The sequence below is a fragment of the Brassica napus genome, chromosome C2 (assembly GCF_020379485.1).
Source record: "Brassica napus cultivar Da-Ae chromosome C2, Da-Ae, whole genome shotgun sequence".
In the NCBI taxonomy this organism is placed as follows: domain Eukaryota; kingdom Viridiplantae; phylum Streptophyta; class Magnoliopsida; order Brassicales; family Brassicaceae; genus Brassica; species Brassica napus.
Window position 1 is genome coordinate 18,746,249 of NC_063445.1, and position 14,627 is coordinate 18,760,875.

At 39.5% G+C, this 14,627-nt stretch overlaps 1 protein-coding gene and 1 non-coding gene across 2 annotated transcripts; both read right to left on the reverse strand.

Annotated features, from left to right (window-relative positions):
* Positions 1–318: 318 nt before the first annotated feature.
* TRNAK-CUU lies at positions 319–392 on the reverse strand. Its single transcript has one exon. It is a non-coding gene; the product is annotated as a tRNA-Lys (tRNA).
* Positions 393–559: 167 nt separating this feature from the next.
* On the reverse strand, positions 560–1,220 carry LOC106354937. The gene has a single exon (XM_048747968.1). It carries the CDS (start codon positions 842–844, stop codon positions 602–604), a length of 243 nt encoding a protein of 80 aa, XP_048603925.1. The 5' UTR covers positions 845–1,220; the 3' UTR covers positions 560–601.
* Between the last annotated feature and the right edge of the window lie 13,407 nt (positions 1,221–14,627).

Genomic DNA, 14,627 nt, shown 5'->3' on the forward strand with positions numbered 1-14,627 from the left:
TGAAGTAGTGAATATTGTTGCAATGGGTCAGGTCAGCTCGAGGTTATTGAATCCTTTCTAAAAAGGGTTTGTTGTATGGTATTTCAGTGGGAATTCAGAATATATGATTGTTATTCCAGCATATGCGGCAATTGTTCGAGGATGGTTTGGAGCTTGTCCTATGCCACTCAACTGGGAAAGGCCGTGGCAGGTAATATATCTTTCTCCGGAACTATACATCCTAGAGCTTGGTTCTTGTTCTTGGTCATGTTTATTGAGTATAACTAATGCTTATACCATTATTCTTTTTAACCAGAGAACCTGACTTTAAAAATAATACGCCCACCATGGGTACTCGAACCGACGACCACAAAGTTAAGAGCCTTGCACTCTACCAACTGAGCTAGACGGGCTTAGTGGTTATGAATTCTGTTAACACAAACTTAGTATATCTAGACGCAAGAAACTACTAGCACACAGATACTTTCGAACAAATTTCTGGTTTATCACCATGTAACTGGAACAATTACACACAAATGGCATTATAGAATCAGTGAATCAATAAACGAAAAAAGAACGCAGTAGTACAAGAACAATGTATTAAAACAATTTGAGTTTCCCTTTAGAGATGGCTTTGACAGACAGCCTTGTCGTTCCCAGTCAAGCCATAACAGGAGGAGTGCCTAGCACCTAAAGTGACAGCAAAGTAAAGATAAACAGTGCAGAGGAAGGCCAAAAGAAGCAATGCTGTTAAGAGATATCGATGCCTGTTAATAACCGTGGAGCAGCTTCCCAACTCTTCCCACTGCTTCTTTAGAGACTGGTGTCTCCTTAATGGTGAAGGTACAATCCCATCAAGAACCATTTCTTTGACAGAACCATCTGGATTTTCATCAATCGTAAGCCATCAATACATCAATTGGAATCTCAATCTCGAGATCAGTTATGTGAACATTTCAATCTGCTAACCAATTGGGAAACGATATTATTAGTCTTTATAATTGGCATCACAGGCACAAACCAAGCTTAACGTCATTTCAGCCAATCATCAACCATGGATCCCGTCGTCCAATGAACAAGACTCAAATTTAGGGAACAATATTTAAAAAGGAAATAAAAAAGATTTAATAGATTTAGGAAACATTTTGAAACCGCTTGTGGGAACTGAAATTCGCACTGTCGATTTCCGTTTAAATAAGAAAAGTTAGGAAAACCCTAATTTCCCAGAGGTCTCTGATATCTGTTAAACCACACGCCAAGTAATCAGAACACGCAATTAAAGACGAAAAGAAATAATAAATCGTAAAAGAGAGCAAAAGGAGTTTTATTCTGAATCCGCGTATGAGCGTTACAACAAGGTAGAAGCCTTGGCCACTAGAGCTGTCGGTGAGATTCCTAGTTCTAACAACCTAAGACTGCAAAACCTAGTTGAGTCGCAGCTCGAAATAACTAAAACGAAAAGTTGCCTAATTGCTCTAAGTGCTAAGTTTGCTCTGAAAAGTCCCCCTCCCATGCCTATCGCCTAGGACTCCTTATATACTGGCTCCAAGGTCGGTTTACGCTTTTCTCCTTCTGCCCTTAAGTCGCCATAGCATAAAAATGAAGTTATTCCATTTTTTTTCCGATCTTCGTAATTATCTTCAAAATTTCGTATTTATCCGCGGAAACTTGACATTTATCTTTCCTTGAGAACCAAGCGTAAACCGTCATGCGGCTTACGAGCTGTTGGTTAATAAATCGTAAGTTGGGCCTCGAGTCATGTCTTAGGTCCCTTTGGGCAGTCTTCCGACTCGAAGCATTTATTACGGCTTCTTTCGATAAAAAACGAACTTTCCGCGGTTTTTACCGTAAAGTTTAATCGATAACTTAGAATGGTGGGGAATCGTGAAATGGGTTCGCTATGGTCTTCGGGGGATAGCATCGAAGGGTAGACGAGAACACATGGACTAATGTCGTATCGACGTTTCGGAAGAGCTCGGTAACTACGTAGCGACCGAGCTTTGGCTCGAGCTCGGTCGCTACGTAGCGACCGAGCTTTGGCTCAAGCTCGGTCGCTACGTAGCGACCTAGCTTTGGCTCGAGCTCGGTCGCTACGTAGCGACCGAGATTTGGCTCGATCTGGGTCGCTATATAGCGACCGAGCTCCTGCTCGAGCCCGGTCGCTACGTAGCGACCGAGCTTTGGCTCGAGCTTGGTCGCTACGTAGCGACCGAGCGGAACATGCGTTTGGTTGCTGCGTAACGACCCTCTTCGAGCTCTTGTCCGATGACTCGCGTTTCTTCCGCAAAGCTTTTCGTAAAGAAGAATCTATTTCGAAAAAGTATTTGTCGAAGAAGGTTTCTACGTTTTCTTCTTCGGGGATTTCGACGTTAACTTCGTTGCAACCGTTTTCGACCTCAACACGGACTTTCAGACATTGACTCCGTCGTGACCGATTTTGACTCCAACAGTTAGCCCCCCAGCTCGTTAGAACCATGAGCTTCTAGCGTGAGGTTTTAGCGAGTGGCTTGGCAAGTTAGGTGAGTTAGGCGGAATTAATGGTCGAAAAGGTTCGTGGTAAGTGGTCTTCTCGCTCTTCTAAGAGTAGAACGCGATTAGATTGGGGCTGCGCCTTATGACGGCTGCCTACGTACCCTTGTTGAAGGGATCAAGCCTTTCGTAGTTCGTCTTGGAGTTAAGGTTCTTATGACTTGTTTTCCAGCGAGACCTTTCCGGTCTAGTTTTTATGTAGCAGTTTTCAGGCGTGTTGCTGCCGATGGCATTTTATATGAGTGTAGAAGGAAGACTACGAGTTGTCATCTGTTAATCTAACTCTGTGTGAACTGCTATATCCGTGATCTGTTTCGAGAGTTTTCTGCAGTGTGTAAATCTTGCGGGATTTCTGAAGACGCTCGAATATTGGCAAAGAGACAAATTTTGGGATCTTGTATGAAGGTTTTTGATACTATGCCTAGAGATGTTAGAGACCAGTGCGCTGGGTTTAGGGCAAGACCTAGGTTTACTCCTGGTTTTAGAGGGTGCGATGACTAATTCGACTTACGTATCCCGTTTCAGTTTCATCCTGATTCCATACCGATTTAAAGTCCGCGATAGGTTCTCGGCTTATACGACTTGTATGGATGGAACCGAGCATCTCTCCAAGGATAATTTTTAAGCCTCCTGGAAGTGCTGACCCAAAATTTTGGGTTTCTTTTATAGCGCTATTATCCTTGTGTCGGATCTACGAGAGTCATCTCCACGAGATGGCTAAGTCTGTTTAGGACGTTAAGAGTTCGTTGTGATCAGCAACAAACTTAATGGTAAAAAATACAGTTTCGAGTCTTCGCGAAGGATATGTTTTGAGAAGATGTTAGTGCGTACGACTGTCTGGTCTTCCAAGAAAGTGTTTTTATCGAGGAAGGAAATTTCGTCGAAGAACGAATCTTCAGGCGTCTGCGACGTCTCGCGAGGCTGAGGATTTGTTATTCTTTCGTATGCCGCGTTTCTTGGTTGAAATGTTCGCGGGCTTGAAGATGTTTTGCGATGTTGCAAGGGTTTAGTCTTAGCCCTGCGTTTGAGAAACGTTCTTGTTTGACTACGGATGTTCGCAGCCAAAATTGTTGTTCCTGGTTGGATGCTAATAATTTGATTTGCGATCGAGGAATTTGGACTGAGGTGTCGCGTAAATTTTTTCATGGGAAGAAGCGTTTTCCTTCATAGTGCTTTGTGAAGTGTTGGCTTTCCGAGATCTATTTCGTGCATTTTTTTTTAGGATGTTTCGTATAGCTCTAGAAGCTTTGTTACAGATTTTTCCTTACATGCCGCGTATTATGGGTAAAACGTTGCGGGCTTAAAGTGAATTGTGGAGCGTATTGAACTAGGTCAATTTTCGAAAAGTTTAAATCCTCCTTTAACTATTTGGTTGTTAGGACTGAGTTTCGTTATGAAGAATTCATCATATGACTTCCGACTGTAGGCTATACGATAATTATTCTCTTAATAGTCACACGACGTCTTTAGACAAATCGTAGATTGTCGTTTAGCCGTTAAGTGATGGAGCTATGGTTTCTCAAATAGTTTGGCTTGGCGTGAGAGATATGTTCACTCAGATAGCCAAGGATGTTGTAGATCAAGGATTAGATCATGGTACTTTAACATTTAAGGTAATGTTAGTTTACGATCGTCCTTAAAGGGGATGGCAAATATTGGTTTGGACCTTTAGTGGAAGGCGTAATTGACCGAGGGCCAAAGAGAGCTTGTTGAGATTGATAGGCCAAGTTTGACGGGGTTATCCATGCTAATATGGCCGATAGTCGTAGAAAACGATTCTCCGCTCTAGGTTTCAGTTATACGACGAATATTTCGTACAATGTAACCAATAGTCTTATGAAAATCGAATCTTTTTTGCTTGAGGAAGACGAAGCCCAAGAGGTTTGCTACATAACCAGTGTGGAGTCATTGGCGGGACGACTGCCTTCTCGGATTTGACCGAGGGAAAAGAAGAAGCCGGCGAGCCGCATGGTTCTTCATAAAGCCTGTTATGTTAACTTTAGAAAGTTTCTTCGTAAGACTTGGTCTGATTGTACAAAGGATTTTTCGCGTAAGTAACGGGGACCGGTTTTACGAAGGTTGTAGATCAGTGATATGTAAACATATGTTAAAGTAGTGTTGTTTCTGTGGGTTTCACGAGAAACGTTTCTGCTGTGATTTCGATCCTAGGTGAAAGTTGCTTGGAGTTACTTATGGAGTGTTACCGAAGTTTATTTCATTACGATCTAGTCGCAGAACGTTTTTCATAGGTTTTATGAAAGGATTCTCAAGACACATTCGTTTCTGGAATGAATTGGTCGACCAGAGGTGGATCTAGCCACCATCGGGAGGAAAGCATCTCTTTGTGCACGATGCTACGTCTATTCTCGAGTTTTCTTCATCAAAAACGTTTTCGATGCTTTTCCGTGACTCACTTGGTACAACGGAAACTGAAAGAAATGCTTTGGTGATTGAAGATTTCTCGTAGAAATTTTTAAACGAAACTGGCTTTCTAAAACTGGAAAGGGCTTCAATACTTTGGCTAATCGTCGAGTTTCAGTTTGATATTGGTATATGTTTTCTGTACGCATGATTGCGACAAGAAATGATGTATAGTCTTTGATATTATCTTCATGATTGTCTCGATTTGTTGCTAGCGTTTAGACGAATTTTAGATTGTCGTTTGCCTATTTGAGACGATTTGCTTTGACAAAATCGTTTTCTTGACGAACGATTTGCAAAAGTTTTTGAAGTTTGGGAGTTTACGAGTATAGTATACGTACCTACTCCTTTTTTTTTTTACGAAAGAAAACAGTTGAACCGATACTTTGAAGGGTTGTGTACGTTTCTTCTTGTAAGGTTTGAAATGATCAATAATCCTGGACGATTTAAAGATGACGCTTGGACTGTGATTTGGTTTGTTTCCACTTTGACGACTTGGAATATGTCAGTTCCGAGAAAATTGCTAGACGTTCATGTTTCTAGTTTTTAAGACGACGTTCATGTCTCTAGTTTTTTCTCTCTTTAAGAAGCGAGCTTGATATGCGTGGCGATCGTTTCTCGATTTTCGGAGAGTTTAGATGGGTTTGCAAGATCTGGCTGAACAGTTATGGATTGATATATCGAGACAAGAAAAATGGCCTAAGACTTAGTTCGCTAGACTATCCACCTAGGTTTTACTTTCCCTAAAGTTCTATGGCAGTCTCAAAGGCGTTTTTATTTCTTAGTAATTTGAAAATTCCAAGTCTGATTTCAAAAATCTCAAGTCGGAAATACCTTAGTTCTCTCGAAGACGCTGTTTTGTCTCTTCTCAGTTTTGCTTGCTTGTTTCCCTTCCTCTTCTCGTGTATGTTCGCCATTTTCGATATTGGTCTTTATCCTTTAAACTTGACTTTTATCTTCTTCTTAGATACGACGTTAATTTTTATAAAAAGGTTCAACGTAATCGTATAGTTGAGGCGGCTAAGATGTTAAGTTAACCGTTGCCGTTTTATACGATTAATCTGAATCCAAGCGAGAAAACAAGTCTTTGCGGGTTTTTTATCGTAAAGTTTCTATGGTAACTCCAATCAAGACGAAACAAGAGACGTTTCGATCGAGATTTGAAGGAGAACACAAAGATGGAGGTAAGGGCGAGTAGGAGCAAGCGAAGGAGTTTAGACGAGTCCTACTTGTTTTTGTCGTAAAATCTCAACGAAAACTCCGATTGAGACGAAACGAAAAGCGTTTCGATGAGGATTCAAAACAGAACCTAAAGAAGGACTGACAGGTTGCTATGTAGCAAGTGAAGGTCTGACAGGTCACTACGTAGCGAGTGGAAGCAAGCAAAGAAGAGTCCTACTTGTTTTCGTCGTAAAATCTCAACGGAAACTCCGATTGAGACGAAACGAAAAGCGTTTCGATGAGGATTCAAAAGAGAACCCAAAGGAGGACCTTTTTGAGGCCTGATAGGTCACTATGTAGCGAGTGAAGGTCTGACAGGTCGCTACGTAGCGAGTGGAAGCAAACCAAGAAGAGTCCTACTTGTTTTCGTCGTAAAATCTCAACGGAAACTCCGACTGAGACGAAACAAAAAGCGTTTCGATGAGGATTCAAAAGAGAACCCAAAGGAGGACCTTTCTGAGGCCGTGCTCGGTCGCTACTCGCTACATAGCGACCGAGCTGTGTGCGTGCTCGATCGCTACGTAGCGACCGAGCTGTGTGAAGGCTCGGTCGCTATGTAGCGACCGAGCTATGTTCGTGCTCGGTCGCTACGTAGCGACCGAGCTGTGTGTGTTCTCGGTCGGTACGTAGCAACCGAGCCTTGTGCGTGCTCGGTCGCTACATAGCGACAGAGCTTGGCTAGATCTCGATCGCTACGTGGCGACCGAGCTGTGTAATCGATTTGTTGCGCTTCCTTTTTCCGAGATTAACCTAGGGGTTTTCTGCGGTTTTTGGGAGAACAAGTTTTACCCTTCCGAAATGTTTTCGGTAAACGTGTTTTGGTAAAACCCTTACGCATTGAGATTTTTTTTTGTTCGGTAATGAGCCAAACTTACGGGGTTTGATAAGATTTATCGTTTCCCTTTATGTTTAAAATGAGAAATCGCGAGCTCGTTTCATTGCACTTCCTGTGGCGAAAAGTCGCAGAAAGGTTTTTCGATTTTCTCAAGAACTGTGGCGTTTGCATAGGCATTGGCCATAGGCGCAGTGGCGGCTGGAGTTTTCTTACCAGCGTTGTTGCGAACTGCGATTTTCTCTTTCGTATTTCCAGACATTGTTTTGATCAAGCGTTTTGCGGCTATGAGTTAGAGTAATCCGCAACCCCCCTCCTTCTAGCACCACACTGTGGGAACCGAAATTCGCACTGTCGATTTCCGTTTAAATAAGGAAAGTTAGGAAAACCCTAATTTTCCAGAGGTCCCGGATATCTGTTAAACCACATGCCAAGTAATCAGAACACGCAATTAAAGACGAAAAGAAATAAGAAATCGTAAAAGAGAGCAAAAGGAGTTTTATTCCAATCTGCGTATGAGCGTTACAACAAGGTAGAAGCCTTGGCCACTAGAGCTGTCGGCGAGATTCCTAGTTCTAACAACCTAAGACTGCAAAACCTAGTTGAGTCGCAGCTCGAAATAACAAAAACGGAAAGTTGCCTAATTGCTCTAAGTGCTAAGTTTGATCTGAAAAGTCTCCTCCCATGCCTCTCGCCTAGGACTCCTTATATACTGGCTCCAAGGTCGGTTTATGCTTTTCCCCTTCTGCCCTTAAGTCGCCATAGCATAAAAATGAAGTTATTCCATTTTTTTCCGATCTTCGTAATTATCTTCACAATTTCGTATTTATCCGCGGAAAATTGACATTTATCTTTCCTTGCGAACCAAGCGTAAACCGTCATGCGGCTTACGGGGTGTTGGTTAAGAAATCGTAAGTTGGGCCTCGAGTCATGTCTTAGGTCCCTTTGGGCCGTCTTCCGACTCGAAGCGTTTATTACGGCTTCTTTCGATAAAGAACGAACTTTCCGCGGTTTTTACGGTAAAGATTGATCAATAACTTAGAATGGCGAGGAATCGTGAAATAGGTTCGCTACGGTCTTCGGGAGATAGCATCGAAGGGTAGGCGAGAACGAATGGACTAATGTCGTATCGATATTTTGGAAGAGCTCGGTCGCTACGTAGCGACCGAGCTTTGGCTCGAGCTCGGTCGCTACGTAGCGACCAAGCGGAACATGCGTTCGGTTGCTGCGTAGCGACCCTCTTCGAGCTCTTGTCCGATGACTCGCGTTTCTTCCGCAAAGCTTTTCGTAAAGAAGAATCTATTTCAAAAAAGTATTTGTCGAAGAAGGTTTCTATGTTTTCTTCTTCGGGGATTTTGATATTAACTTCGTTGCAACCGTTTTCGACCTCAACACGGACTTTCAGACATTGACTCTGTCGTGACCGATTTTGACCCCAACACCGCTTTTTCCTAAATTTTTGGATTTTGTTTAAAAATATAGTAGAACTTATATTCTACTAATGTTAGAAAATAAATGAACTCGTAGATAGGAAATACTGAGTTTATAGATAAAAGAAAACCGCGTAGAATGTATTTTCTGTCAAGACAGATATAAGAATATTTAGTATGTCATGTGATCTACCAAAAATACAAAACATAGAAGGAATTGTAGATTAGTTATTCTTCCATACTAGATGGATATGTTTTCGGTGTATTGTGCATTCTATGTATGGTAGATCATTGTGTTTTCGGTGTATTTCGGACTGCATTTTCAAAGTCTCCGTAGATGGTAGATGGTAGATCTGATATTTTAACACTTTTAGCCTATTTTAAAACTTACTATTCCAATTTTTTTTTAATCCAAAAATATTTTTCATATAGCACATGCTTGACTACTTCATGTTCTATATTTTTCTTAATTCTTTTGCATTGTAAATATAATGATATGAATTTTTAGTTACAAAAAAGATAGTGAAAGTCCGAAAGTGGAAAAAACTGATTTTGTACTAAGGGGACAATAGAATAGATTAGTTGTTCCTTTTTTTCAAATTTCCCTTACATATATGAGTAATTTATGCTACTATCAATCCAATTTGGGATACTCATGGATCTTCAGTAAAATTGATGTCTAGCTAATAAAACATAAATTTAAAGTAATTATAAACAAATTAAGTAATGAAAGTTACATTATAACAAATGATAATTAGGAACACAAATGTTTTATAAATTATAAACAAAACTCCAAATAGTCGATAGAACTACTTAAAAGTATAATTTATATAAGCATTTTATGACTTTTAAAACAAAATATTAATCGTTTTGTTAATTATATGTAGATTATAAGTTAAAGATTCTCGAGTCTAGTATTCTTACATGTTAAATATATGAAGTGTTAAATTATAATGATATACTAGTGGTGTTCCCGCACTACGCGCGGGTTGTTGATCTTTGTGATATTCAAACTTGTAAATTATGTTGTTGATTTGTTGTGTTATTTGAAGTGGAGGTCATGTTTTTCCTATCTATGTTGGTGCGTATGCTAATTTGTTATGAAGTTAAAATTTCGTGTTTTGAGAATTGTTAGTGTTTGGTATCTGGTTTGTGTATGTGGTATGTTGTTGTTCTTATATATGAATTTTTCTTTTTTTTTGAAAAAATATTATATATGAAATTATTTTAATGGGTCTTTGGTTTTCTTTTTGTAAAAGTTGTTTTTTTTTTGTTTGTAATTCATACATGTTTGAGTAAGTCTGTGTTCTTTACTACGGTGGCCGATGTTTTAAACTTTGAAAAAGTTTTGGGAATTTTTTATTCATGGAACTTGTGTTAAGGAAAAACAATTAAGCTGTGATAGAGATTGCCTGTGTAGCAAGATAGCTATATATTGGTCACTTTGTTCTGTTATATGTGGATTGTAAAACTGGGTTATTGTTACTCGAAGAGTGTTTCCTAACTCTCGATTTGAGCCCACCAGAGACTCTGTGTTACGTTCATCAGTTTGTGATGGTTTCTTCTTAGCCAGTTGCCATTTGCCAAGGAATAGCTGGTGTTCCTACACCGCAAAAGTGGCTGATAATATTTAACGGAGAGGAACTGCAATATGTTAGTTGTGAAAGAGAAGGTGTTGAGAATCTCTAATGTGCTCAAGTTGTTTCTTTGAAACCTCGGTGCCCGAGGTGTGGTGAAGAATAATAATAGGTCGATCGTTCTTACTGGAAAAAATGTGATATATATTCAACTGTTCGTTTTGGGTTCACCTGTTTGTAGAACCTTTTGAGATTATGAGTTAACTGATTTGATTTAATTTCGAATGATGAATATACGAAGGCCGAGGGAGAACATATATTTGTGACCTTGCATTAGTATTCAAAACGATCTATATGAATCCATCTCATTTATTTTTTTCTTGTTTTTTATATGCAGATTATATCTTCAGTGTGAAGAAATTTTTTATGGAAAATTTTAATTAATTTATGTACTGATCTAAGTTTAACATTAAATGTACAAATGACTAAGAAAATTAAACCAATTATTTTAATTGTTAATAATTTGGTGCTGGTTATATTGACCAACTGGACTTCAAAATTATGCTAGGGAGGGCATTGGTTGTTGACTTGTTGTCAAGAATGCAAGAGTGAAATTCTGTTATTTTGCAGTGAAGTTGAAGTGAGATAGGTTTAAATAGAAGGTTAAAGTTCGCCCAACAATCTCCTGTAAGCATTGTGGAAGGTCCCAATCCTGTGGGTCTTGTGGACCTGTGGCCTTCATAAGCGAAAGAATGTGAAAATATTAGTAGTCGTTTCCTAAAAAAATAAGAACCTGAAAGTGCTAGTCAGCAGAAATAAGAACCTGCTGGTGGGAAACGTCTGCAGGCCGGATATTGGTCAGTTTAGTTATTTTAGTGTCAAAAGCTACAAATGTGTTAGTGTCGGTTGCACCAAACAGTCATTTGCACATGGTACCTAGCATAGTTTCCCAGAATGGTGTCTTACTTTGAAACATATACGGGATGAGAATTGAAAAATGGAACTTTAATTGGTGTTCTCGTTAAGGATGGCTTACCTTATGACTCCAAAAGCATTCACCTCATTACAGGAAGCCCATGTGGCTGATGTAAACTCACGCTGCAATTTTTGGTAGCACTTGGAACAAGAAATGTAGCACCATCCATTTGATGTGTTGATTCAACTTACAACGCCAGTGCAAATGAATTCTTCTGACTGAATTTATTTTGATTTATTAGAGGCACACACGGGTCAGATATGTTGCAGTAAGATAAATTATGTTTGATTTAACGGCAAACCTGCAGTGGAGATTTCATGACGGTCATTAAGCTCTGCTACCGTCATTCACTCAATCTTCTTAACACCCCCATATTTTGTAGGGCCGGAGGTTGAGCCTTTGCCAATGCCACATGTCCTAAATAAGAACTGCTTTCAGTCAGTGGGTTTGGACTATTAAGGTATTCTCCTTATGTAGAAAATAGTGGTGAAAGTCATTACCTCTCAAGATAACTTTTACCTGCACCACTTTCATTATTAAAATAGAAATGGATTGCAGAGGTTGCATTCAGGAAGAGCCGACCTGAAAAAGAACTTGAGTCAATTAACATTTTAAGACCAGCTATATCATGCTTAAGAAATGGTGGTTAATTTCTTACTCCCAATTTAGGGTTAAAGTTTGTGGCAACCACCACCTTCGGTTCAATACTCCTACTCAGAAATTCTCATTTCATCAAGGGCTTTTGCCAATCCTTCAAACACACTTACGCATACATTTGAGTTCCTGGAACGACAGTTACGAAATGTTTTATACATGCCAACACATGGACCTAGTTGCTTTCTACATTTGCCTGAAGCATTGGAGAAGATAAGATCAAATTATAATTTAGGATGACAGCTCAAATTATTTATTAAGAAAGGAACGTATAATCTATACAAATGTATGGGTTCTACAGAGATAATGCTCATTAATTATTTGGAACCTGAATTCGTAAGACTAAGAGTTTTATTTAGAGATGGTTTCACGTTTATCCATAAAACATACATATGATATGATGTTGATTTGCTTTGGTCCAAAAGCAGTTTGTATATAGTAATACCAAATCACGAAATAGTGAAGACAACTAGAATATTACTTTTCAGTATAGATGGGCAAACTATATATTTAAGAATTGGAGCTAGTTGCATGATAAAGAAAGTTGGCTAAACTTTAATAGAAAAAAAACTGTATGAGTTTATACCTTTTGATGCTTATGGTAATTATGATGCGTTGTACTCTGAGTCTCTTTTATTGTATGAAGTTCTAGTCTCCTTTACTTGTCCAACAACATATGTGGTAGAAACATACGCAAAGCTAGTAAGTCTTATATCAAAATAATATATTGAGAAGTATTAAAAGTGTGAATTTAAATTTAACCTGATATATCTGAAGTGCTCCATCGGGATTGGTTTAAACTGTTTCGGATATCTCCATAAAGACGTCCCGGTTGCTTCTTGTTACATCAAAAGCACCCAGCTCATAAACAGACCCATCAGTCAATAAGTGTTAGAAGATGTTCAACCGGTATACATTTATCGATGCCTGAAGCCCTGAACCATTGTCACCAAGAAGAAAGCAAGTTACCCAGACAACATGATCTTGAACACAACTTCGATAATAATGTAGTTAATTAAAAAAGATCTCAGTTAAACAAAATACCTTGGCATCAAGAAGTAGCATATCCACGCTCATCAATTAACCTCCTTTCTTCACATTCTGAGACGCCCAAAAACGGAGAACACTACAAGAAAACAGCGGCATACTGAGGGAAAAATCGTCGGTATGTCGTCGGAATAAGACTATTCCGACGACATACCGACGAAAAAAATCCTCGGAAATAACTCCTCGGAAATTCATTTTTCCTCGGAAATCCCTCGGAAATTTCCGACGGAATTCCGAGGAACTGAATTTCCAAAGAAACTCCGAGGACCACTAGATCGTCGGAAAGTTCCTCGGAATATACCGAGGGAGGACTTCCTCGGTATATTCCGAGGAAATTTCCGATGGTCCAATCCTCGGAAGTTCCGACGAGATCTTCCTCGGAATTTGCATCGGGAATTTCCGAGGAACGTGGCCCTCGGAAATTTCCGAGGAACGTAGTCCCTCGGAAAATTCCGAGGAACATTCCCTCGGATTTTTTTTTTAAATTCCGACGAGTTATTCCGAGGAAAAGGTCGTCGGAAATTTCCGAGGGTGCATAAGTGTATAAGTGTTTCTCATATTTTTTTAAAAAAATTAAAATTTGTGAAATTTAAATTCGAAAATATAAAATTAAAATTAAAACTGAAAACATATTAGATAATTCAAAGTTCTACAAATAAAAATAAAACATTCCGAGTTTTTGGTAAAAAAAAAAAAAAACTACGGGTCTTGAATGTTCGGGAACACCTCGTTCGGGTACATCCTCTTCATCATCTTCATCATCTGCTCTTTCAGCCTCTTCTGTGTCTCATAGCCCGCCTGTTGAGCTGCCATCTGGGTCTCCAACGCAGATATCCGATCATCCTTGTCCTTCAGCTGAGCCGTAAGAACTTCTGGATCAACATATGGCGGTGGTGCAGAAGAAGGAGCAGCCGACCGGGAGCGACGACCCAAACCGACCAAACGTCCCTTCTTCTTTGGAACCGACTGAAATATAAATAGCCAAATTTAAATAATATAAAATGATGATAAAATAAAAATCAAGAAATAAATTAATTGAACTTAAAAAAAAAAGAACTTACCGATTCAACGATTTCGTTGATTCGAAACCGGGACAAGTTGGTCGAAGCCGTCGAAGCGTCATCCTCGGTTTGAAGCTGAGACACTTCGTCTACCACCTGAGTTTGGACCAGGTCGACCACGTCCCTCACAAGACCGTCATCAATCTGGCCGGTCTTCTTGTTGGTATACGCCCTCCTCATTAGGGCGAGATCATCAACCGGCTCGCCATCATTTTCTTCCGCCTTGAAAAAAAACATAAATTAAAGAAACATTAGAAATTAGAAGAAATGCACAATAAATTAAAATTCTGAAACTCAAATAATTGAAGAAAAAGCGGTTGAACTTACCATGCGATCTCCCAGAGTGGCAATAGATTGAGCACCCAAGTTATGCTTGTAGATGCCCTTCCCTTTACGGTCGCTCCTGCGGTTGGTGGAGTTGGTGGAAGAAGTTTCTTTCGTCTCTTCCTTATCCCAATGCGCACACAACTCCTTCCAGACCGTGTCGTTCATCGACTTTGGGACCTTTTAATAAAAAAAAAAAGAAAATAGTTTAATAAAAAAAAATAGTTTAATAAATTAAAAAAATTGTTTAATAAATTAAATCGAACCTTATTGATTTCCCACTTCTTCTTCCACTCGTGGATCTGCTTCTCATACTTGTCCATAACTTTATGGACGAAGTGGTGATAGATAAAGAGCGTCTCATCGGAATTCCAGTTGAACTCTTGCTGAAAAAAAAAACACAATTAGTAGAAAATTTATATTAAAGATTAAAATTATAAGTAAAAATTAGAATACTTACCGCAAACTGACGAAACCACAGATGCTGCTTGTCGGTAGGGAAGTGAGTGAAAGTCGGATGTCCCCTGTCGAGGGCCGAGTACATCAAACGGTTGATCCATGCGCTGATCCCGTTCC

What these genes read in the sequence shown, in the direction of transcription:
- LOC106354937 (XM_048747968.1), bottom strand. Translation starts at nt 844, where the DNA reads ATGGTTCTTGATGGGATTGTACCTTCACCATTAAGGAGACACCAGTCT.